Source organism: Hypanus sabinus, chromosome 25 (genome assembly GCF_030144855.1).
Source record: "Hypanus sabinus isolate sHypSab1 chromosome 25, sHypSab1.hap1, whole genome shotgun sequence".
NCBI classification, from domain to species: Eukaryota; Metazoa; Chordata; class Chondrichthyes; order Myliobatiformes; family Dasyatidae; genus Hypanus; species Hypanus sabinus.
This window is the reverse complement of record NC_082730.1, coordinates 25,079,359-25,106,286: the sequence shown is the minus strand read 5'-3', so window position 1 is coordinate 25,106,286 and position 26,928 is coordinate 25,079,359. Positions and strand designations below refer to the sequence as shown.

The following is a 26,928-nucleotide window of genomic DNA, read 5'->3' as shown; positions in this document are numbered from 1 at the left end:
TATTGATCTGAGTGTACTGTCACTCAGGACTGTTCCCCTTTTAGGCCTTGACAGTGCTGCAGTGAAAAAAAGGGGGATAGAATAGTAGTCATTGAGATCTAAGCCCATTCCCTGGAAACATACCATGGTAAATGACTGGAAAGAATGGAGTAACCAGCCCCACTGGCAAAGCATCCAGTAATCAGAGATTGCAGAGTAACCAGTGAAGAAGCTGAGGAAAATTGACAATTGTCTTTAAACTGCACTGCAGTCTTCAGAAGATTGGTGGATGCAGAACTAACAGAAACTTTCAAAAGTAAATTGGGAACCTGAAAGGAGCTAAATGGGTTAATGGATTTCTTTCAGTTGTTTTTTCAAAGAGCTAACATTGGCTTATGGAATGAAAGGGCCTGCTTCTCGAAGATCCCATTATATTGCTTGGAATCTAGTGTTCCCACTTCATCTGGTGTCTAACCACAGCCTCACCTGCTTGCTCCAAAGGGCATTTTGAAAAAAGACAAAAGATATGGTTGGGAATCAGAAAAGGTGGGACTGAGTTAGCAGCTGGACTCTTCGCCCAAAGCCATCTTGTGAGGCCTACGTTAAGTGTAAGATTTTTCTGTGTGTTATTGAAGATTAAAAAGCATGCACTTAGCAGCTGGAGGCCCAGTTCCACCTCCCAAGTCAGTACAGGAACTCCCAGTGACGGGAGTCAATCGCTGATTGAGATATAGAAGCATCTGGGAACTGAGGGTGTGATTGTGACAGAGGCTCAGGGCACTGACCCCATTTGCTGGGATGGTTGATAATTCCCTTAAATGGGAATTCGGTACAGTGTGGTCCATTGTCCTAGTAATCCCAGGGTTAGGTGTGTAATTGACCCATATATGAATACCACAGGCAGCTCGGTCTGCTGTTACGCTCAGGAATTTCCCTCAGTGACTTTTGAGACTTTAAGGAAGGCAAAGGTCTCTTTCAATCCTTCAATCCCTCGTAAATTCTGAAGAGATATGTGCATATTTTTGTCAGTTTTTGCTTAATTCCTTTTATTGTCCAGTTTCCCCTGCCTCGTCCCTTCTGTGTTATTTGCTCTCCTAATTTCCTCTTGTTTCACTCCTTCATTTTCTCATTCTCTATCTCCCCACAACTTTCAGCTGAACAAGCCTTTGGGACGTCAGCCAAGGCTTAAGTTCTGGAATTTACTTATGAACCCTCTCTACCATTTTTTCCTTCTTGTAAATGTTCCTTAAAAGACATCATTTTTGTTCGTCCTTTCAGAAATCTTCTTTGGTAACATTGAGATATTTGTGAGATTTAAAATGTAAATAAAAATAGTTTGATGCTTTTTCTTTGCACCACTCTTTCCCCCTCTCTCTCCTTTGTCCACACTTCATGTTAATTTACATTTTATTTTCAAGTGCATTCACCCACTCTCACTTTCTCACTCTCACTCTCTCACTCTCACTGTCACACTCTCACATTCACACTCTCACACTCACTCTCTCACGGCAACTCTGTCACACTTTCTGACTCACTCACCATCTCACACTTCCTCACTCTCTGACTCCCACACTCTCTCACACACTCTTACACTCTCGCTCTCTTACACTCTCGCTCTCTTACACTCTCATGCTCTCTCTCATTGTCACTCTTGCTCTCTCTCACACTCTCACTCTGTTTCCCTCTCTCTCACTCTCTCACACTCACACTCATACTCTCTCGCACACACTTTCTCACTCTCTTTCACTCTCACTCTCTCTCTGACAGTCTCACACACTCACTCACTTGCTCACTCTCACTTTCACTCTCTCACACTCTCTTACACTCTCACGCTCTCTCTGTCACCTATGCCCTCTCTCTCACTCACACACTCTCTCACTCTCTCTCTTGACAGTCTCACACACTCTCACTCGCTCACCCTCAGTCTTTCATTCTCTCACACCCATTCTCTCACTCGCTCTCTCACCGTCTGTAATGTTTTCTCTTGCGCGCTTTCTCTCTTTCTCTCTCTCATTCATGCTCTCACTCTCACGCAATCTCCAACTAATTGGAAGCTCAGGGGAGAAAAAACTTAAAGTAAATAAGCGAAAATGAGATGGAATTGGGCAGGCAGTGTGAAGATAAGGAGAGTGACAGAAATTTTTGGGTGGAGCTGGGAGAATGTGTGAGGCAGAACCGGACTGGGGTACCAGGGTAAGAGAGCAGTTGAGTGTATTGGAAGCTCAGGAAAAGAAAGAATTTAAAACAAATAAGAGCAAATAATGAGACAGAGTTGGGGGGCAGGCAGTGTGTGAAGATTAAGTGGTACAGTTCAATTTTCTGGTTATGATCATTCCGCCCTCCAGACCACTGACTAACAATTGAAACAAATTGATTTTTCTTTCAGATTCAGTTAAATGAAAGGAGTCCTGTTTGATACTGTGTGGGTTTTATTCCCACTCCAAGACACTGATTACATTCTTAAGGCATTTTGATAGCTATCAAAGAGTTTTTGAAGTAGCAGCAGGGTCAGAGGCTGTTCACAATGAGCTTGAGTTTGTCACGCAGCCCAGACCAACCCCCACATCCACTGTAGATGCTATTGGACCACGGTTCTAATCCAAAATGACAATCTGATGGGGCAGGCAGTTAAAATCTGCAGCTGCTGCAAATTTACTTTCTCTCTTCTCTGGAGGAAAACTACTTTCTGGCAATTCGAAGGGGTATCTTGTATGATTGTACATAGTCAACATAGAATTTCAACATCTCACCCAAAGTAGCATCATCTTTCCCAGATAGTGAGCCCTTCTCACCTACCGCTAACGCACATAAATAAATTTAGCCAGATTTCTAGTCACCTCCTTGATCCACGTGTAAGCAGCTGTTTGGATCAAAGGTTCGTTTCATTGTCACGTAGAATACAATCCAACTCTGATATTCGGCTTCTCCCGATAGCCATAAAGTACAGAAAAACCATGGAAGTAATTGAAAGAAAAGATGACAGACCCCACCCCACCCCAGCCACGCGCATGTACGTACACACACACACACACACACACACACCAAAATCTCGCTAACCCCAAACCCCTACCTCACACGAAATGCTAACAGATTGCCCACATGGAAAATGGCAGCTAGAACCTCAAAAACCCCAAAATCCCAACCCCCCCCCCACAAAAAAACATCGACAATAGCTTCAAACCCCAACCCCATCTCGCACACACAAAAAACTAACAGATCACCTACACCGAAAAATGGCGGCAGTAACATCAGACCCCAAATACTTAACCCCTCCCTCGCTCAAAAACTAACATATCGCCCACCTGGACCACAAGCTCCCAACCCTCCAATCAGCAACCAGAGTCCCAACTGAACAGTCCTATTTTTAATGGTGGGATGATAAAAGTTGGGGATGTGGAAGAGATTGTAGAACCAGAAAATATTACGAAGATGGAGAGGGGCAAGTCACTGAAGGTATTTTAAAATGACGTGTCCTTGTAGATAGAATGGAGGCTTGACCACAACAGTTCCAAATTATACCAGTCTTCTCACAACTGCTACTATTGTCACCTGTAAGGATGGTCCTTGAAAGCAAGGTGCTCAATCTGTTAAATCCGAAGTGAGTGCCGTGAGACAGATAAAGCAACACACTACCTTATGCAGTGATACCGTATCATCTGCTGGCGGGTCATTCTTCTAAATGGTTGTTGTGTGCTGGGCACATTAATACATCAATACCGATGTTCAGGGGCTCGTGTCCTGGATTGTGCCTCAAACACACAATGCTCAAAGGAGGACGTGAGGTAGTAACATTCATAAAATTTGAAGTAGGTTGAGACAGGTCGATGTAAGTCATTAACAAAATGGAGAAAGAGCAAGGGAAAGCACAGAGACGGTGATTAAAAGTGGAAAAATAATTTGTTTCCTAAACTTCGTCCTTCAAGAAGTAATAGGTCTAGATGTAGTTAGAGTACGTGAATGAAAAAGGAGCTTAGCTAACTGGAAAGTTCCAAATAGTTGATACTGGTAAAGTGCTGATCTAACATTCTCTTTAAGGAGTGCATTGAGTTGAACTGTTGCAAGAGGAGAGAGCAGAGACAATAAATCAGTTTGTGGTTGTTGAAAATTGCTAGTTCTGGAGCTTGTTTATGCTTTGTAATAAGCACACAGAAAGCAGAAGTTGTCCCTGGCATCATTGTTATTTCAAGTGGAGGGAATTATGATGTAGTAACAAACAATCTGTCAGGGAGCCTCTGTGCCTCAAGTAGGAGATGTGTGAGGAAAGGAATTGTCAACATCTCGGGTCAAGATCCTGCAACAGGACTGAGAGTGGAGTGGTGAGATGCCAATTACAAAAAGGAGAAAGAACTCCGGGGTGATTGGTGAACTCGGGAGGGGTGTGAGATGACAGGCAACTTGCACTAGGTATGGAAGGGAGACGGGGGTGGTGGAAATGGCAGGCATTGGCGGGTGAATGAGAGAGAGAGAGAGAGAGAGTAGGGAGGGAGAGAGCTACTTTACTGAGAGACCATCAAACATTTGAACCTTTCCAGTTTGCTCTCCTCCTTCTTCGGTCACACACTTTGGGACTGAAGAGCTACACGCAGACGTACGCTTTACCTACAGAAGTGATTTACTGAGTAGTTAAACCTACTTGTAGAATAGGTTTGGGTTGCTGGAGATGTTGCTGTGTATTTTAAACGTTGGGCTGAAAGCATTCACTTGATTGAGATCTGGGTATTTATTTTATCCTCATCAGAGATTAAGGAGAAACCTAAAAGAATTATATCATCCTGAAATCTTTACCTCTTTTAATTACTTAAACATAGTCTGACAGCTGTCTGGGTCAGAGTTGATTCCTGTATGATTTTTTTGATTATTTGCAATCATCTACTTTTGGACTGAGTCTAGGGGGCATACTGTGTTTTGACTGCAAGATTGAATCTTAGCAATCTTACTATCATTGCAGTAGATAGTAGTGAAAGAAAAGACAGAAAACTAGGGTTCCTTATGTCTGTTCTAGGGTTCCTTATGTCAATCAAGCTTGCACAGACGTAGGAGATTGTGTTGCCTCCTGCTCTTTGTATGTTTAGCCTGTTATCAATTGCTCTCTCTATTGTGATAGAATCCCCTTCAATAGATGGAGCAGAACGTAGAACGTACGCGAATGAACAGTGTCCAACCTTCATTTGCATTAACACGTTTTGTTCCTGCTCTTTACAGCTATTGAAAACCTTGAAGAGAGAGCTCTTCAAATCCGTAAAGTCCTCCTGACTTTACCGAAACCCACCATCATCATTATGCGCTATCTCTTTGGTTTCCTCAGTCAGTAAGTATCAGTGTGTCTGACATGCGGGTATGCTTAAGACCTTAAGGTATCGGAACATCGCGTCTGCTCCACCATTTCAACATGGCTGATCCATTTCCCTCTCAGCCCCAACCTCCTGCCTTCTCCCCATTTCCCTTCTTGCCCTGACCAGTCAAGAATCTATTAAGCTCTGCCTCAGATACACCCAATAACTTGGCCTCCAGAGGCACCTGTGGCAACGAATTCCACAGATTTGTCACTCTCTAGCTAAAGGAATTCCTCCTTATCTGCGTAAAAGGCAGACCTAGAACGTTTCTAGTCAGCTGTTTGTTCCTCCCTCAGTGCTTGAAATTCTTAACCCGAGTTTGTGGATTCCTTGACTCTCAGTGCAGATTCTTTTCTCTCACTAGTTTGGGATCTTGGAGGCGTGAGGCAGCAAGCATCCTCTGCTCTGCTTTGCAGTATGTAACTCCACAAGGAATGTTTAGTTGGGTTCTGCTAACACATGTTACACGTGAGCTTTTAAGTGATAGATGGCACTTTTTAAAAAGAGGTGCTTTGAAATGCTTCAAAGTTCAAAAAAAAATTTATTATCAAATTACTTATGTAGGATGGAGTTGAGTGTTTCTCTAATCTTGGCGATTTGCTCGCAAACGTTTCCGCACCATATGAGGAGACATCATCAGTGGGTTGTTTATTGTGATGTGGCCTCCGAATGCGAGGCATTCACATACTTATCAATCAGCCGACTGGATGTCATTTTGGAAACTCAGTTTGATGTGGGGAGGAAATCTCGCCGCTGATTGGTTGTTTGGCGAACTTTGCATGTTGCGGTCCGGAATTTTGCCCGCGTCGGCTCATAAATAGGATTGAGGTCCACGTGTTTGTTTATAGAGTTGTGCCCTGAAGACCACGCTTCTAGGGATACTCTTGCATGCCGCGTTGACAGCCCATTGATGAAGGCTCCTCGTTATGGTGCTGAAACGTCTGCAAGTAGGTTGCCAAGATCAGAGAATAACTCAACCCAATGCTAATACCCAATAACTCAACCATCAACCAATGCTTCTTCCAAATTATTTCCACTTGTATGTATAATATCATGTACATATGCTTTCGTATATTCCTGTTTCTGTACTGTGTTCTGTACCTGCTACACACTGTAGGTACTGTGCACTGGTAATAGGAATGGGCTTTTAGGTTGCAGTCAATTGGATGGTCAAATTCCATCAATGTTGCTAGAACAGCCCTCTGTTCAAGTTGACAATGTTCTATCACAGTCCAGATATGTGCTTTGTAAATGTTGAGAAGTTTTTGGACAGTCAGCAGATAATGCATACATTGTAGGATGTGTGATCTCTTACCTCTTTTGGTCATGATATTCATGAATCAAGTAATCCTCCTATATCCAGGCCAACATTTCTTCAAACACCTCCAGAAATAAAGCAAGTAATCATTAGTTTAACCTGCCCTTTCAGTTTGAGTATTGTACAGGGAAGTATAAAGATCTATTCTGTTTGTTAACATTTCTGTATCCGTCCTGCCATTGTCTATAATGAGAGCATTTTCCATTCCATTGCAAGCTACTCACACAAAGAAAAATCCTTTTAAAAATGGATTAAATTGGTACCATATGTTTCTGCACACTAGCCACTCATAGTGAAGCCAGATGTAGTGTACGCATGCAACATTGCTTCATTGGATAACCTGAATCAGAAGCAGCTGGATGGATTTAATAGTCACAGCTCAGAGTCAGCATATGTTCATGTGCCTTTCTGTGCATATGGCAGTTGTTACCAGCGAGGATTAGGGTTGGATCGCTTCTCAATATGTGAAAGATGCTATAGAGATACAGATTTTGAAGTTCAAGTACATTTATTATCAACCTATATATAAATTATACAACCTTGAGATTTGCTTGCTCACAGGGAGCCACAAAGCTAAAAACCAGAAAGAACCCAATTAAAGAAAAAAAAAGTATAAAAATAAAAGACCAGCACTCAATGCACAAGAGAATGAAAAAAAGAACACAAATCATGCAAACAACAGAAGCGAACAACAGCATTCTGAACCAAAATTGAGTCCTCAGATCCGAAGCCTGGAGCAGGCCCAAGGCCTCGCTTATCAGTTCAGTATATTAGCTTCTTATTGGCTTCTCACTTCTTGCAGAGTAAAAGTTGAATATGAAAGTACATTTCAACATCAACACCAATGCAGTTTGACGTTTTCCTTCATGTCCGGCATTAACTAATTGATTGAGTCATTTAAATTTTAAAAGATCAAATGTTTTTTTTTGTGAAGCTTATCGCAGTTCAGTGAGGAAAACATGATGGATCCATACAACCTGGCTATCTGCTTTGGGCCCACCCTCATGTCTGTGCCTGAGGGCCATGATCAAGTATCCTGCCAATCTCATATCAATGAACTGATAAAGTCCATCATTCTGCACCACGACACCATTCTCCCAGGACAAAAGGAGCTGGAAGGGCCTGTGTATGACAAGGGACTGACGGGAGAGGATTATTGGTGAGTCTTTGCCTGACACTATGTATTTGCGACCTAAAAGGTTTGGAAAATCCCCTTGTTTGGTTTCCTCAGCTGGTGTGAAACTGAGCAAACCCGAGGACACAACTAAGCTCACTTGTGTGCAATTTCCAAGTTTCCCCATGTTCTTTCAATGACTGACAACGTTTGAGGCCTCAGTCCGACAACCACGTTGCTGGGAGTGTTTCACATTTAAAACTAATCTCAGGGCTTCAATAAGTCTTCCTCTTAATTTACTGCTAGACCATCAACAAGGCTACCTCAAGTGCAAAGCAGTGGCTTAGATAAAAATTCAGAAGTTGTGAAATTATTGTCACCACAAGGCAGATTTAACCAGGTAATAGAGGAAAACTATGTTGTCTAGCAACATGTCCGCAGAAGGGGGTGATACTCAGCCAAGGAAACTATTAAAGATATTAACTTGTCTAGTCATATAAACACAGTGTGTGCCAGAGCAGGTCAAAGGCTAGGAATCCTGCGGCGTGTAACTCACCTCCTGACTCCCCAAAGCCAGGTCAGGTCAGGAGTGTAATGGAATACTTGTCACTCGCCTGGATGAGTGCAGCTCCATCAACACTCAAGAAGCTTGACGCTGTCCAGTACCAGGCAGCCCACTTGATTGGTGCCCCTTCCACAAGCATCCAATCCCCCCCACCATCGATGAACCGTTGCAACAGTGTGTCCTGTCTACAAGGTGCACTGCAACAACACACCAAAGTTCCTAAGCCTGCACCTTCCTGACCCACAACCACCACCATCTAGAAGGACAAGAACAGCAGATACCTGGGAACACCACCACTTGGAAGTTCCCCTCCAAGTCACTCACCATCCTGACTTGGAAACATATCGCCGTTCCTTCATTGTCGCTGGGTCAGAATCACGGAATTCCCTGCCTAACAGCACTGTAGGTGTACCTACACCTCAGGGTCTGCAGCGTTCAAAAGGCAGCTCATCACCACCTTCTCAAGGGCAACTAGAGATAGGCAATAAATGTTGGCTTAGCCAGCGACCCCCCCCCCCTCCCCCCCACTCACATCCTGTAAATGATAAATGCTTCTCTTTAGGACAATTAGTATGCTAAAAGAGTCAGAAACAGCATCTCTACTACTGATTGATTTTCCTTGGCTTTCCTGGCCCCCAGCCATCAATCCAAACAGATCTTGTGAGCGCCCTGACTCCTGCCAAGCGTTCCTTTGTGCACTGACTGCCCAGAGCAGTCCTCACAGGTTCCCAGCCGCCTCTACTGGCTTAAATTTCTGCTCCCGTTCCGCTGGCCGGGCAGACAGACTAACCAGATGTTGGGAAAGAGTCGATGAAGGGTTATTTAAAATTAGCAAGGCTGGAGTGTCTGTGTCTTCACCATCCGCCCATTAAGTTTGATTTAAACATGAACACACTTCTCCTTCTTTACAAGGTGCCTTTTATTTTTCAGCGAGAGTCCTCATGGGGACCCTGCCTCAGCTGAAGATGTTGTGCAGGATACTGGTACAGAAACACACACCAGTGAAGATGGTATGTTGTTGTCTTTTCCCTTCATTCATGGATTCATAATGAAAGAAAGAGGATGTTGGGGAAGGCAATGCAGGAGCAGACATATTGTTACACAAGAAATGCACCTCAAAATATATTTCCTGTTTCTGTATATCAAATGTAGATAGAGTCCATTTATTCTCATCCAGTAAAGTCACCTGCACAACTTTAGCCCGGATGGAGTGCGGATTTGTACCTGGAATCTTCTGTTTATTTATTTAGAGATGCAATGTGGAATAGATCCTTTGACCAGCAATCCTCCCATTTAATCCTATCATAATCACAATTTACAATGACCAATTAACCTACCAACCAGTATATCTTTGGAATGTAGGAGAATCCCATAGCACCTGGCGGTCACAGGGAGAACATACAAAGTCCTTCCAGGCAGCGACGGGAATTGAACCCGTATTGCCTATACTGTAAAGCGTTGTGTTAACCGCTATGCTACCATTCCTCCCCTGTTTCAAGGACAGATCATATAGATCATTACAATTAGAGATGACAGACACCACCGTCTTACAGGATGCTCTGTCTGTGTTGCATCCATGAAAGTGGATGTATCAAATATGGCAGAAATGGAAAATGTGTCATAGTCACAGTTATTTAATTCATTCTGGGATTGTTATATAAACAGAAATGTAGGCATGAAGTTTATGTCTGAGGAAGGATGTGTGCATCACAGAACTTTAATAATCATTGTCACTATTGTATGTCCAAGTAATAGCTCCTTGAAAGTGGCTACACAGGTGGATGAGGTGGTTAAGAAGGATTATGGAATGCTTGCTTTATAGTTCAAAAGTCAACCGGTTATGTTGCAACTTTATAAAACACTGGTTAGGCCTCATCTGGAGTATTGCATACCGTTTTGGCCACCCCACCGTAGGAAGGATGTTGAGGCATTGGAGAGGGTGCAGAAGAGGTTCACCAGGATTGCTGCCTGGTTCAGAGGGCATGTGCTATCACGAGAAGCTGGATAAACTTGGGTTGTTTTCTCTGGAGCGCTGGGGGCCGAGGGAAGATCAGATAGAGGTTTACAAGATAATGAGAGGCATCGATAGAGTGGACAGAGAGTATCTGTTTCCCAGCGTTGAAATGTCTAAAACCGGAGGGCATGCATTGAAGGTGAGGGAGTAGTTTCAAGGGGGATGTGAGGGGTAAGTTTTTACTCAGAGCTGTGGATGCCTTGAAATGTGCTGCCTGGTATGGTGGTCGAGGCAAATACATTAGAGGCTTTTAAGAGACATTTTGATAGGCGCATGGATGCAGGAAAAATGGAGGGATATCAACATGGTGTAGGTAGGATGGATTGGAGTTTGGGTGTTTTTGATTTGCGTTTAACTGGTTAAAAATGGCCTTTTCTGTGTTCCATGTTCCATTTCTTATCTGAATCGTGAATCAGGGATCATAGGGACAGATATTTTGTTGCTGACCTCGAACATTTCTCGCCCTTCTTCACAGAGATCATTAGCAGTTCCCTCCTTTGGAAGTGCCCTTCCTAAATCCATCTCTCCAGATGCTCTCTCCTGGAACGTAACTTCCAGCTATACTTGGACTCATCTAAATGGGTGCACGTTAAGGCCAGTCCTTGGCTGTGAAACGACTTCTAGTAGTTTCTGTGATGAGGCTGTGTAAATTGAAGATGTGGTAAATGAGATGTTGTAAAACAAGTGAGAGTGGGTCTTGTGAAGTCCAGGAATTTGGATGGATTCCACTGAGAGACACGTTACTCCTCACTGGGAGTTGCAGGATGGGATTCTGTGGGAGTGACTGGACCTTGTAATGGATTTATGCAATTACTATATTGCAGAGATCTGGAAAGAATTCATCACATGGACAAGATTACGCAGATGTTCAGGTGTGCATGACACTATGAACAGCCCTCCCTGCCTTCTGTTGATCATCAAAAATCAGATCTTAAAATCAGTACTAGCGAGATCTGGGGAAATAGACCCATAATTCCTTGGAAGTGCTATCACAGGTAGATAGGATTGTGTAAGATGTTGGTGAGGCCTAATTTAGAGTATTGCCTGCAGCTGGTCACCTACCTACGGGAAAGATGTCAATAAGATTGAAAGCGTGCAGGGAACATTTACAAGGATGTTGCCAGGTCTTGAGCATCTAGGTTATAGGGAAAGTTTGAGTGTTAGGAATTTATTCCCTAGGACGTAGAAAAATGAAAGGAGGTTTTGATAGAGGTGTGCAGAATTATGAGGGTATAGCTAGGGTAAGTGCAAGCAAGCTTTTTCCACCGAGGTTGGGTGAGACTAGAACTGGAGGTCATGGATTAAGAGTGAAAAAGTGAAATGTTTAAGGAGTACTTCTTAACTCAGAGAGTGTGGAACAAGCTGCCAGCAAAAGTGGTGGACACGGGCTGGATTTTAACATTTAAGAGAAATTTGGATAGGTATGTGGATGAAAGGAATGTGGTGGACTATGGTGCAGGTGCAGGTTGGTGGGAATTGGCAGATTACATTCCCATTCGGATATGTCCATACATGGCCTCCTCTACTGCCATGATGAGGCCAAACTTGGGTTAGAGGAGCAACACCTCATCTACCGTCTGGGTAGTCTCCGGCCCCTTGGTATGAACATTGAATTCTCCAACTTCCAGTAATTCCCTCCCTCTCCCTTCACTCTCTGCTCTTCCAGCTGCCTATCACCTCCCTCATGATTCCACCTTCTTCTACTACCCATAGTGCTTTTCCCTTTCATTCATTCTTCACCTCTCTGGCCTATCCCCTCCCTGCTTCCTCTCCTCTACCCCTTGATCTTTTCTCTGATTGGTTTTCCACCTGGTACCTTCCACCCTCCCCCCACTTTCTCTATAGGGCCCCTGCCCCCTCCTTCTTCAGTCCTGACGAAGGGTCTCGGCCTGAAACATTAACTGCTCATTTCAATGGATGTGCCCGACCTGCTGAGTTTATCCAGCTTGTTGTACGGGCAGATTAATAGTTTGGCATGGACTAGATGGGCTGAAGGGCCAGTTTCTGAGCTGTGGTGTTCTCTGACTCTAACCCTTCCCTCCCGTCTGTAGTACACTGTGAAACGTCCTGCCTGTATTACAGAGGAGGTACAGCTTCCTCTTTTATCTTTTGCTGCATCTCTGTATTTTATACTGAGGAACCTGTGTCCACAGTATGGCTTGCCTCACAAGCAGACATTGGTTTGGCAGGGAAGAATTCTCAGTTCCTGTCTTGAGTAAATCATCCTGTATAAACAGGATAACAGCAGTGCTGTGTGAATGTTTGAGAGCTCCACATTATCCCACTCGCTGTTCCTCTGCTTAGATCTTCCTTCAGTGGGCTGAAAGGAGCAGACTGCATGCCATGTATAAATGTAAATAAACATTGAGTTTCTGGCAACAGAGAGAGGAGTTAGACACACAGCCTGTGCTTATTTACAAGGCTGCATATATAACACAGTTAATGATTCCCTCATATCTCTATATGTGTCTGTACCGAATTTCCAGAGCAGTACCCATCACTGATCCAGTCCAGAGATGGCATCGAGTCCAATTATACAATACTTGGGCTCATTGAAATTTACAGCACAAGAGAAGCACAATTCAAGCTATCAGGAGCGTCCAAAGCTGATTGTACCCTCTTGTCACAGATAGTTTGCAAATTCAGGATTTGGGTGTAGAGGGCTGGAGAACGTAGAGTGGGTAAGAGAAGACAAAGAGGATGCTAGACATGCTGACCAGGGAACTGTTTGGTCCCTGCTATTACCATGGCCTTTCTGGACAGGCAGTACCATATCCCAGGGATTATGCAACCCAAGAGCTCAAATGATGTAACTTTTCTTATTATTAAAACCCAAGTGCACAAGAGAGTAAAATTAAAACAACTGGAAAAACCTTTCCCCAGTAACTTTTCACCCCCTATTGTAATACCAACACTATTCCCCAACCACCACCACTACCCTTGCCACCAACCCACGTTAACAAAAAGCTGAGCGTTTTTTATTTTGGAGCTTTCAAGACAAAATAAAAGGCTTCTAAAGATATGGAACAAAACCAAGTTAAGTTGAGGGTTTGGTCCAGATGAACAGCAACTTAGTTAAATGATGAAGCCATCTTTAGAGACTGAGTAGGTTTCTCCATCTCCTTAGGTCCCCATGACCATAACTTGATCCTATGATTTCATTGTAACCCTTCGGCTGCGTTTGCTAACATTTGGCTGATGTTAGCAAAATGAGGGCATTGCTAGGGTAAATGCAAGCAGGCTTTTTTAACTGTGGTTGGGTGAGACAGGGTTGCTCACCAAAGGCGCTTGCAAATTTCTACAGAAGTACTGAACTGGTTGCGTCATCTTCCAGTGAGGAGGGGCCACTGTATAGGATTGGGAAAAAGCTGCAGGAAGTTGTAAACTCGGCCAGATCCGTTATGGTCACCCGCTTCCTCAGCATTCAGGACACCTTTAAAGGGCGATGCCTCAAAAGGGAGGCATGCCAACACCCAGGACCTGACCCTCTTCTCATTGCTACCTTCGAGGGGAAGGTACAGGACCCAGAAGACACTCTCAACATTTCAGGAACAGCTTCCTCTCCTCAGCCGTCGAATTTCTGAATGGACTACAAACTTGTGAACACTACCTGAATCTTCTTTCCCCTCACTTTTTGTACAACTTAGTTAATTTTCTTTTTTTTAATGTGCTTATTTTAATTTATAGTTTTTATTATTGTGCTTTGCAATGTACTGCTGATGCGCACAACAAATTTCACGTGTGCCATTCACATTAAACCTGATTCTGATTCTGTGTTTTAAAGAAAAAATCTGTAAAAATCTGCTCCTTTCCACTGGAAGAAGAAACACATCAAACCATAACCCACTCAGTGAAGTTTTTTTTCTGCAAAATTACGTGTTCCACTATAACAAAGGGGAAAAACTTCAAACAGAGGCTGTCAGCAGGAAGAGTTTATTGGTGCATTAACAGGGCATTTGTGCAAATCAACCTTCTTTTAGCATTAAGTCTTTCAGTGGAACTAATCCAAAATAACCAAGCTTTGAATTTAGGCATTGCAGGCTAATACTCTGTACTAAAAACTAATCTATTTTTCTCGAGGTGGTCAGCAATAAGGAATAGTCTTTGGTGAAGAGGTGCTATCTCTTGCAGCACGTGTTAATTTGCAGCCAGAGATAGGAAATAATTTTGAGAACAGCGTTAAAGTTCAATGAACATTTCTTTAAATCAGTGGATTCTGAGAATGAGCTCCCCCACCCACCACAAGAAGGGTGTTAAAAATCGTTCAGTACTTTCTTTTGAGAAAATATAGAGAAATGCGTTTTATAACCAGAAGACACAGAATTAATGTAATTTGAAAATGAAGCAGAGGAAGAGAGAAAATTATTTTTAAACAGGTTGTTGTGATCTGCAGCGCAGTTCCTACTGAGAAGAAGGGAACTGTGGTGTGAGGTGATCTGACAGTCTTAATTGCAATACACAGCATCTGCAGAATCTCTAGTGTTTAGTCTTAATTGCAGCCATCTTCCTCCTGAGTGGTGCCATTGCTACTGCTTATTTGGCATATCTGCTGCTAATTCAGACAAAAAGTCACTAAACCAAGTAAGGGGATTATGCATTCATTAACTCCAAACTCAATTATCTCTCTGCATTCCTGGCTAGCCTCCCACCTCCTACCCCTTCTAAATTTCTCATCAAAAAATAATTGCCGTCAGTATCCTGACTCTCACCGTTGTTTGTCCGTCAGCCCCGCCACAGTTCATGCTGGATAGAAACAGGACCATTGGCCCTCTGTACCCATGCCAATCGTCAAATACCCATCTAAACAACTTCCTTGCCAGTGACGTAGTCAAGAACAATGGCGTGTGATCTAATGCTATTTAAAATTCTCGTCAATGTGTTCAAATTTCACCATGCTGTTATCCTGCCCTGTCCCTAACTTTTTCTCGTGCGACCTCTGAGCCCTTCCAATTCATCCTTGATTTTCAACACCTCATTATACTCAGTTAAGTCTTCCAACAACCTAGCATCCAGATTCTAAAGTTGCCAGGTTGCATCGTGGCCTGCTGTCGAAAAGCCTCCAAAAAGCACATTGTCCACCATCGCGCAGATACACACAGAGCACTGCCACAGAAAAGCAACACCCATCTTCAAGAACCCCCACCACCAGGCCTTGGTTGTTGCTGCCATCAGGAAGGAGGTACTGGAACCTCAAGACCCATACCACCAGGTTCAGGAACATTTATTACCCCTCAACCGTCTGGCTCATGAACGGAGGAGATAACTTCACTTGCCTATCACTGAACTGTTCCAACTGAACTGGACTCACTTACAAGGACTCTTCATCTCATGTTCTCGATATTTATTGCTTATTTATTTATTAGTGGGTTTTTTTTTGCTCTTTGTATGGGACAATTTCTTGTCTTTTTTTTGTTACACATTGGTTGCTGTCCGTCCTTTCAACGTTGCTTTGCCTCCCCGCTTTTGTCACTTCTTTTACTGCTCCTCATTGGCCAAGTGCTTTTTGCTTGCTTTGGCGTGGCTCAGGGTCAACGTGGAATTTTATTCTCTGGCGCATCTTAGGGTCTTCCACTGCTTCAAGGACCTGCATGAGCACATGTAGCTGTTCCAGATTCAAGAAGAGTTACTGTTCTGCTCGGTCGGCTCATCTGCTGAAGCCTCTGTCTTGGCCCTGTCCCAGGGTCACAGGAGGAGCCAAGGATATTGGGTATCACAGAACCACAGGGGGCTTCTCTGCAGCTGTTATGTCACGGAAGCCAAGGGGGAGATTCAATCTTAACGGGCTGTTTCTGTTCTGTTTTTTTAAAAAAAAACTGCTGTTATTTCAGAATTATCAGTTTTATCTTTTGCGAAAGCTGTCGGGGATGGTTGAAATTCTTCTTCAGCTTTCTAGCTCTTGAGGGGGAAGGGAAGAACGTGTATGCGTCTGTGACTTTGTGTGCAACTATGTATATGTGAATTTGCATGTGAATATGAGCTTCCAAGTGTCAGGGATAGCGTGGTCACTGGTTTACTGCATAGTTGCTCTTTTACTCTGTACTGAAAGCCATGCGATGTCCTGACGTGCAGTTCAGCAGTACAAACAAGACTATTTTTCTTCTAACTGACCTCCCCTGAAGGAAAGGGTGACCTTTCTACAACTCGGTTGCATTCTCCGTTTCCTCTCCCGCTGCAGACAGTGAATGAGTTACTGTGATCAGCCCGGTTCCATTCCACATTGTCTTGTCTGCCGCTTGGCAGGACAGAGATCTGTGTGTGTAAGCGTGCATGCTGCAGATCTGTAAACGTTAGCTCACCGTCAGGGGTCAACTTGCTTGGTCCTTAACTCTGGCGCTGTGAAGCATGGGAAGGCAAGGAATGGTTTTAACCTTACATTTCCGACGGGAAACTGACTTAAAACAGGAGCATAAGATCAGACAGCAGTTAAACGGAGCATTTTAAAATTCAAATTATTGTATGCCAGCAGGCATACATTTATAAATACATTTAAAAAATTAATCATTTTAGTTTTCTCAGCCTCCTTTGTGGCCAATGCTGATTATCTTTTTGTCTTCCGAATCACGCAAGCAGGCTTTTTCCACTGAGGTTGGGTGGGACTGCGACCTGAAGTCATGGGTTAGGGGTGAAAGGTGAAATGTTTAAGGGGAACATGAGGGGCAACTACTTCACTCAGAGGGCTGGGAGAGTGTGGAACGAGCTGCCAGCACAAGATTTGCATGAAAATTTCTTTTCTGGATTTAAGGTAAGTCTGGATAGGTACATGGACAGGAGGGGTATGGGTGGCTATGGTCCTAGTGCAGGTTGATAGGATTAAGCAGTTTAAATGGTTTGGGCTTGGACTAGATGGGCCAAAGAGCCTGTTTCTGTGCTGTACTTCTCTATAACTCTCCGATTCCAAGTTGTATATAAACCCAAAGCTCAGCAGTTATATTTTAGCTGAATGTTCCATCATTATTGCAGATGTTGGAAAAATACACTGCTCCTTCCTGTGGTTGATCAGTGTAGACAGTGGCTGAGACAGGAATAGGAAAATACATAGTGTGGTCATGAGGGTGATCACAGCTAGGTGAATAGCATTTGGTATGGGCCAGGACAGAGAGAGATTAGTCAGTGTTCTCATATACCGGAAACACCCCCACCACTACTCTCCCACTTATCTCCTCGCCATCTGGTGTTGTCTGTTCAGAAATACACTTATCTAAAGTGAAAGTACTGATTTTGGCTTTGGTGTTGAATGTGCAGTGTACCCATTCTTTTTAAAAAGGTGAACTTGAACTTTATGTAGCTCAAGATATCCCAAAGAGCTTTTCAGCCAGTTATTTATTTTGAATTGTAGTGAAAGGTTGACATGCCACAGTCAAAAAAATCCCACAAGCAGAGATAGAATAAATTAATAGATCGTCTGACCTAATCAATTTGGTTAATGGATAAATATTGACCCAGGCTTGAAACTTAGTCACCTGACAGGAGTTGACTCAATGTGCCAGGTTCATGTTAGGATAGGTATATGTTTGGATAAAGCATTTAAAGTTGATTCGGGTCTAACTATACAGCCCATCTCAGTCCTTTATTCAGATCCAGATGATTTTCTTTGTGTTGCAGTAGCTGCCGTCTATTTTTGATCAAAACTCTATCTGCAGTATATCTGTCTTTCTGCCAAAGTCTCTGGGGTTATTCAGGTATGGGTGGAAATTATACTTGGCTCGATTCAGATTAGATCGGAGGTTCCCAACCTTTTTTTCTATGCCATGGATCAATACTGTTAAGCAAGGGGTCTGTGGACCCCAAGTTGGGAACCCCTGGATTAGATCAACTTTCAATTTTATGTATGAGCATGTGTCTACTCAGATGGACAAATTAATATATCTGCTAGAAACGGGTTTTAGTAAATGGACTGTACCCCATCAAGGGAAAGAAGGAAATGAGAAAGAAAGGAGGCATTAGCTGGAAGAAAATCTAATCAAGGCACAGTTAGCATCACTGCCTGGTTCAGAAATTGCACCATCTTGGATCGCAAGACCCTGCAGCGGATAGTGAGGTCAGCTGAGAAGATCATTGGGACATTTACACTACACGCTGCATCCGCAAAGCAAACAGCATTATGAAGGACCCCACGCACCCCTCATACAATCTCTTCTCCCTCCTGCCGTTTGGGAAAAGGCACCAAAGCATTCGGGCTCTCACGACCAGACAATGTAACAGTTTCTTCCCCCAAGCTATCAGACTCCTCAATACCCAGAGCCTGGACTGACACCTTGCCCTATTGTCTTGTTTATTATTTATTGTAATGCCTGCTCTGTATTGTGCACTTTATGCAGTCCTGGGTAGGTCTGTAGTCTAGTGTAGTTTTTTCTGTGCTGTTTTTACGTAGTTCAGTCTAGTTTTTGTACTGTGTCATGTAACACCATGTCCTGAAAAATGTTATCTCATTTTTACTATGTACTGTACCAGTAGTTATGATCGAAATGACAATAAAAGTGACCTGACTTGACAAAAAATCAGTTTTCACCAAGGAATCTCCCCTTTTGTTAGCACCTTGCCATAAATATTGTTTTGACACACATAACTTTGCCCAAATGATGTAATTCTTGCATCGACCTTAAACTGAATGAATGAGGATAGTCAAAAAGAATGTGTTGAGCTCACTGGCTGGTGGAATGCTGTAATGCAAATCATTGTGCCAAAATGAATGTTGAATATAAAATGCAAAGAGCTGGACTTCTGAACTTGGCAAACAATTACTAATAGCTGACGGCCCACACAATGAAACAAAGTCACCAGTTTTCTGTTGCGGCATCCACATTGAGTTGCTTCTTCGTGCCTCCCCTGCCCTGCCCTCGGACTCCCACTGTGCATCCATGGGAACCAACAAAGGTTATTTCACATCTTTCAGTTTTTCAAGGGAGCATCCAAAGAAAGATAGTTCTCAGGCCGCTTCTTGCAAGGTTGGCACATTTTCTCCTGAGTTGAGGATGAGGTGATTTCTTGACTCATTACATTGCCCATTGCTTAGGTCACCAGTTCCGGGACTCATACCCAACAACACTTAAGAGTGAATCATGTATATACATCTGCAGAGCGTGTAAGTTGGAATTTATGATGTTACCAAGCCATTGCTCTTTTCCTTCTCAAGCACGGAGATCATAAGAAAAGGGTGTGTTTTCAATGTTGCTGTAATTTTTTATTGCCAGTTTTCACAGACACTTGCCCAATTGATGGCATCAGGTAAATACCCTACCTGCTGTAATATTTAAACTGTCTAGAGAACTTGAGATGCATGCTGTTGTTGTGAATATCAGCTCAGCAGTTGTAATAATCAGTTCCCTTGATTGCTGTCCATTCTTCTGTCCGGTCCATGTGAGTGATTGGTACTGCGTGGACATGACCTGTAAGTCTCATATTTTGTCACCTTTCAGGAGATGCTCGTGCAGTAAGTGTCAGGAGCAATTAAGGCAGGACAACCAGTATCAGAATGTCTATTAAAAAAGGGAGGGGCAAGTGGTGCAATCTAAATAGTTAATTTAACTCATCAATGATTTTGCTTCTCTTCCTTTTGTAGAAGGTGAGCCGATAGAAGCCATTGCAAAGTTTGACTACACTGGACGCACAGCCCGGGAGCTCTCCTTTAAGAAGGGCGCGAGTCTACTGCTATATCAGAGAGCTTCAGAGGACTGGTGGGAGGGCCGACACAATGGAATAGATGGACTTGTCCCACATCAATACATTGTTGTCCAAGACACGTACGTTCTTATCAATACTTAAGTCTTTGGCTACAATATGTTTGAGCAGCTCATCACCTCGTGGCCCTCTGCCATAGCAATCCAAAGGTGGTCCTACTATCCTGCTTTCTCTCCATACGCTTGTATCCATCTCCGCTTTCAATCTGAATTTCTTTCCCCGAAAAGGTGCACTCGCCTCTCTCTCCATTGGTCTCTGTAACAAAGCACTGTATGTTCCAACAGTCCTTAAAATTTCTCTGTCTCTGCGCTCGCACGTGAAAAGCTTGTCACTAAAGCCCCTTTGTCAAAGAAATAATCTTTTCTTGATCATCATGTCAAAAGTTTTAAGTTTTGCTGAAAGTAAAAATCGCACTAGCTATCTCTTTCGGCTTTTTCTGATTTTCTGGATGTTATCTCGAGTTAGGAATCTTTTCTCATATCTGTAATCTACCATCACGTATCATTTGGATAGGTGTCCACTCCATCTGTTTATTGATGTGATGGTAAGAACTAAATGTAATGCTCCAGCTGTAGACTACCCTATGTTCTATATAAATTAACCATCACCTTTTTATACTTCTGTACTCTGCTTCTATTTATAAAACCCAAAGCACCATTAGTACACTTTTCAATTTCCTCTGCATATATGTTCAAGATGCTCTATATTTGAACCACAGGGTCACTCTGTTAACCTTACTGCATATTCTTACAGAATGCACACACTCATTTCCTCCTCTTGTTTGTGAAGAAAAAAGATATAAAGATTAGCTTTATTTGTCACACGTACATTTAAACATGCAGTGAGAGTCAAAGTACATTTGTTGTTGAAGTATGTAGAGTATACTGAAACCCTGAAAGTCATCTTCCCCACAGACAGTCTCGAAACAAAGAACCATGGAAGTAACCTGTTTAAAGAAGAATGTCAAATGTCAACAAACCCCCCTCACCAACACCACAAAGAAATTGCGCCAACAGCAACAAAAAAAACAGAATATAAAACACAAAATCAGAAGGCATATTTTAGCTCAGTTCAGCTCAGTCTGCATTATCCTGATTCAAAAATCACCCAAAAGTAGTAACAAAAAAGAGCGACCAGGACAAGGACTAGAAGTAGAACACATTATAAAAGCTGAATTAAAGTCCAAATCTACAATGCACGTTGTTCCAGCGCCATCCGCCGACAGCATCAAAAGGGAGAGAGAGATTACTCAAACACAAGGATGAGAGCAGGGAGAGATCGTCACACACAGACTCCTTCTCCAGCACCGAACGAGGGATTGATGGATGGCACAACACGCGCTCGCCCTCCGCACCCGCCTCGATGATATCCGTCTTCCTCGTGCTTTAATTGGCGAGAGGTGGAGTTCACCATGGGCCTGCTCTTGGATTCCTGGCCACCAGGCTGCATGTTTTTCTCACAGCCTCGCAGAGCTCTCTCCAAGACAGCAAAGCTCCGTCATGTACATCAAATCAAATCAGCAAGGGTTGTGCTGGGTTGCCCACAATTGTTGCCATGCTTCCAGCGCCAACATGGAATACCTGCAATTCACTAACACTAAGCATAGGCCTTTTGACTGTGGGAGGAAACCAGAGCACCCAGAGGAAACCCTGGAAGTCACAGACTCCTTACAGAACCCCAATCTTGCATCGGGTGCTGTAATGCGATGCACTAACCACTACACTCCCATGTCACCCCAATATTTTTTCACATTCATTCATATTAAAGTTTCTGCCCTCACTAATCTGCCAGCAACTAGCTCGTTGTTTGCAAACTACTGTCTCAGGATGATTACCTTTCACCAAATCTTCACATCTGCAGCCTGGTCTGCTGACTACTTCCAACAATTTGCTTTTATTTTAGATTTCCAGCATCTGTCGCATTTTGCTTTTCCTCTCAATGTTTATATAATCTCAAAATTCACTGTGCTGGGATAGAATTCTGAATACCGGTGTCGTCAACCCACCTTGAGTGTCAGTGACTTTGTGCTGTGATAGTATTATGACTACTGATGTATGAAATGTAAACTGCAAAGTGTAATTTCAGAGATGGATTTCCAATTCTGTATTTTGCTTACACTATATTAATTTAATACAGGATTTTTAATTGTGCCATGGCAAATTAATTGAGTTTATCTGTCTCTTGCCTCCTCTCACAACACATTCTATCTCCTCAGCCCAAATTCTCACTTTTTCTCTTCTCCATCTCCTTTCCCACCTGCTCTCTAATTCCTTTATTCCCTGTCCATTTCTGCACTAACACACCCACTTAATCCTCCAACACTCCACTGCATTCTTCTTCATTTTTCCATCTCTTCACATCTCCCTTCATCCCGTCTGCAACATCCACGTGTCTTCTTCCCCTCCCGTACTGATCCTTCCTTCATTCCACTTCTATGCCCACTCCTCCTCCCTTTCCTCTGCATGCATTCTTCCATGCAATCTTCTTTCCCATCTCCTTCTCCTTTTCCTTCACCAACCTTCTCTCTCTAACTTCTTTTTCTGTTCCTTCCCTCCTCTCTATTCTTCCTCTTCCCTCCCTCTCTCTATGTCTTTCATCCCATCCTCTATCACTTCCCTTGCATTACTTGTCCACCCTGCTCGACTCTGCCTCTCTCTATCCCTCCCTCCATTCCATTTTTTATTTTTATTAGGACACAGCAGGCCCGGCGGCATCTATGGAAACGAGTAAACAGTCGATGCTTTGGGCCAGGACCCTTCATCAGGACTGGAAAGATAATCTTTCCAGCCCAGATGAAGGGTCTTTCCTCAAAATGTCAGCTGTTTACTCTTTACCATAGACGCTGCCTGGCCTGCTGAGTTCCTCCAGCAAATTGTGTGTGTCGCTCTGGATCTCCAGCGTCTGCAGATGCTCTCGTGTGTTTATTTTTAATTTTCCTTTGTTCTTCTCTCAGTGATGATGCATTCTCTGACCGACTGAGCCCGAAGGGAGATATTGAGCCCAGCAGTGCACCACCGCCGGAGGAACGACCCCTGTCCAAGTCCAGCATTGGTTCACCAACGGGACATGTTGCCGACATTTACTTAGCAAACCTTAGCAGGTCAGAATCACTGTCCTGAAGCTATGCTGTGTTTAAAGATAAGTGTACAGAGCCTGCTTCTAGAGATATATCCTGTCCAAGTCATATCAATAGCCTCCTGAACAGTCTTGTTGGATACTTCAATGAGTGTCTCTTGTGGCTCTGGAAACTTGAAACGTCTTTCGGGAGGGAGTGGCAAAAAGGTTTTGGACTTGGAGGTGGTTGTTCAGGGCTGCATTCAGAGATGGTGGTGTCTGCACTCCAAGGAAGTTGTTTTTTTCTCTCTGAGTGATTCTTTTGCACTGTTAATCTAGGCAGAAGAAGAAACAGGAATCCGGGAGTATCCGGCGATCGTTCCGGACCACTGACAGTCACAGTCTCAGTGGGCACGGACTGGCTTCCTCACCCACAGATGGTGCGGCCCAGGGCTCTGCCAGTCCCAAGGGCCCTCCACAAGTAGCCCAAATCAGTTCCAAGGAAACGCCAGAGAAGCGGCCGGTTGTGACGCACGGCAGCCTGAACTCGATCAACCGCCGGCCCTCAGCGAACAGGGCCGACAGTCCACAGATCCGAAAGGTGGTGGCAGCAGGAAGGTCCAAAAGCTTCAGTAACCACAAGCCACTGGACCCAGAGTCTATTGCACAGGTACAGTTCCATTCCTTCCAACCTTAACTCAAATCAAGTTTAATTAGCACTCAACCATGCACGGATACAGTCGAACAAAACAGCGTTACCTCTGGGGCCAAGGTGCAAAACATACACAGCACTTAGCAATCAGTAGCCAAGAGAAGGTGTAATATTGGTGCCTAACTCTCGCCAACTGCCTTAACACAGAGTAAAGAATAGCCAGATGTTTGCGAAATGACTACATGTACTGGGCTTTGCCCAGCACGTACCCGAAAGGAAACATGCTCACTGGAGCAGTAAGCGAAAGTAATGGCCAGTATGCGCAAACATTTTGTACTGTGCAATTTTTTTTGCAGCAACATGTGCAGTCTGAATTTTTAAGTGGAAGTAAGCCTGAAGCTTCTCTAAGGATAATAAACCATTCTGCTTTAAATGAACTAGCTGTCCTTCTGAAGTTCACGCCCTTTGCTTCTTTGAAATTCGACATAGCGAATCAATAACTTCTTCAATACAAACAATCAGTTCTAAAATCTGCAGACAAATCATTGCGAACTCCACATTGTCAACACCGTCCGCGTCGGAAACCAGGAAAGGAAATGACATTGTGTACGATCATGCAATACACTTAACATGTCAACGAGTTAGAGGGTGACCACATTTTGTGCGCAGTTTAAGTTCCTCTGTGCACTGGTAGCAAAAGATGTGTGTGCGTGTGCACACTGTAGAGGGAATGTTGAGCGAAAGTAATGCTGGTAGGCACCATGACATTGAGTTGCATAGCGAACAGAAGAATCAGAAGATTCATTGAACTGCATTGAATACACAGCACTGAATCCACCTAACAACTCACTTCCTTGCACCAGTTGCTGTTTCACTCCAACACATTAGATCATAGCTGATCAGCACCGATTTTCCCATTGCCACTCCTTATCCTTTGAAGCAGTTGACAAAGGGGCTCGTACAACAAAAATCTATCGAATCTGAATCTGAAGGTTCAACGGAACTCCAGCATTCACAGCCTTCCACAACCTCAGATGAGAAAAGCAAGCCAAACTAATTTACAGATATTAATAAGAATTCCTCCTTTCCCTGTGCTTCTCCCTTCCCCTTTTTTCAACATCCATCCTGTACTCTGCTCCTGCAACCCCCCCCCCACCGTCTTTCCTAACCCCTTCCCTCTCTGAGGCTAGTAGCTGTCTGTTCCTCATTGTTCAAGAGAAAGCAGAGTGCTGTGAAGTCATAGTTATTGATGTGTCTTCAGCGAAGGAATACGATCCCAAGGATAGCATTACTGTCTGGGGCCCTTTGAGTAACTGCCGAGTGATTTACGACGATGGGGGTGGTGGGCTGGTTGATGTTGTTAGCCGGTGAGCAATGACACGAGGTTTGTTACACTGGAATTGTTAGCTTTCAAGTTAAGTCAAACAGATCTTTGTGCACGGTTTCTGAACAGAACAGGAAAGTGTGGAATCAGGTTTCAGAGAAAATTCACGTTCATGAAGAAGTTAATATTTCTCACTAAGGCTCTTACTGTAGATGAAGTATTTTCCTGTCTTGTCTATTAAAAACCTACTGCAGCAGGAATCTGCTAAAGTGCCAGCATTATATCTTAGTTTCCGAGTATTCAGAAATCCTTGTGTTGCTGAGGGATCCCGTGATCGATGTAATATAATCTGCCCAAGAAAGCCCTATTTTAAATTACAATAATTGCTTTGTTTATTTTTATGGTTTAAAAATAAGCATAATTTATTTTTAAGGGTATGATGGAGTCACAAGGTTCTTTGTAGTGCTGTATTTAGTTGAGATGTGTAAATGTTGGATAGAACAAAACACAACAAGATGATTCCATCTCTGAGAAGGATAGCATATGATATAAAAATTGCATTCATATAGAGCTGTCTTAACATCACCACATTTCAAAGCGATTTACTCCAAGTGCACTTATACATATGATCAATAGTACAACTTGATCCTGGATAACTGAAGTAAATGATCAATTAACTTTGCAGAGTTCTCCTTAGTTTAAATGTGAATTTCGTCACATCTCTCTGCTCAGGTGGCAAGGTTGTTTTTATCTGAGTAGGTAGGGGAGCAAGTGTTCCACAAATCTGAGGAATAGCGAGACAAACATTTGAATTGCCAAGCCATACCAAAGGCTGTGGACCAAGTACTGGTGACCAGGATTAGTGTAGTTGGGTAATTGAAGGTCAGCATGGACATGGTGGGCCTCAGGGCCTGATTCTGACTCCATGTTTGTTTTAGGTCTAAGAGGGTAGTTAAGTAATCTGGTTTTGCACAACTGTTTGTTTATTGTATAAAATGAAGCAGGACTACAGTTAATAATGCACAGCAATATAAAACAGAATCTGGTTCATATATGCTGGTGCAGAGTGGTGCGGGGGAAGGGGGGGATGATGCTGTAGAAATCCAGGCCGTGGGTCTGTGGAATGCTTGACTGGGGTGGTTTAATTTGCATCATTTATGTTGCATGCACCACTTTAAGATGTCTGTTAGCATCTTGGCTCTTTGGTACAACCTAATGCTTCCTATTTGTTTTCTTCTGTAGGATATTGAAGCCACGATGAATTCAGCCCTTAATGAGTTGCGTGAGTTGGAGCGTCAGAGTACAGTGAAGCATGCCCCCGATGTGGTCCTAGATACTCTAGAGCCCATGAAGACTCCTCCATCGATGGGCCCCACATCCGAGCCTTCCAGCCCACTCCATTCCCGGATCTTGAAGGACTCCGAATCTTCTCTGCAGCGGAGTGCCAGTTCCTCTGGGGATATGCCATGCACCTTCAGGCCCGTTAAATCCGTGAAAATAGCGGCTCAGGTGAAGCCTCCTGCACTGAGGCCCAAACCAGTGGTTTTTCCAAAGACAAATCCTAGCACGCCCAACCTCGGATCCCCAACAACACAGCAAGCAACCGACAAGTCTTGCACTGTGTGAGACCCTCCGCATAGGCTCAGGAAGAAAAAGTGAGTGCCATTTGAGTGTTCATAAGAGGGGAGAAGGAACCAAAATAGCGCCTTCAGTCAAGGTTAAGCTCAAGAAATGGTCTTGCTTTGAAGCAGGATTTGGTCCAGTTGTGCCAATCAATCCTGTCTCCTGATGAATTTTAGATCTTCCTTTGACATCTCATCAAACCAGCAAAGCCAGTATGCTTCAGTGTGCTGTTTCAACCTTTGCAACATAACTGGAAACCAATATAATGCAAACT

The 26,928-nt window shown here is 43.5% G+C and overlaps 1 protein-coding gene across 4 annotated transcripts in view; it reads left to right on the top strand.

Annotated features, from left to right (window-relative positions):
• The window catches only part of srgap2 (SLIT-ROBO Rho GTPase activating protein 2), a 181,717-nt gene extending 155,048 nt beyond the window's left edge, over nt 1–26,669 (top strand). For all 4 annotated transcript variants that reach the window (XM_059950347.1, XM_059950346.1, XM_059950348.1 and 1 more), the window contains 7 exons: nt 5,182–5,287; nt 7,565–7,789; nt 9,240–9,319; nt 19,883–20,063; nt 22,955–23,101; nt 23,395–23,725; nt 26,274–26,669. In XM_059950347.1, coding sequence (XP_059806330.1) covers nt 5,182–5,287; nt 7,565–7,789; nt 9,240–9,319; nt 19,883–20,063; nt 22,955–23,101; nt 23,395–23,725; nt 26,274–26,657 — 1,454 coding nt within the window. In that variant the 3' untranslated portion in view covers nt 26,658–26,669. The remainder of the gene's footprint in view (nt 1–5,181; nt 5,288–7,564; nt 7,790–9,239; nt 9,320–19,882; nt 20,064–22,954; nt 23,102–23,394; nt 23,726–26,273) is intronic.
• The last annotated feature ends 259 nt before the right edge of the window (nt 26,670–26,928 follow it).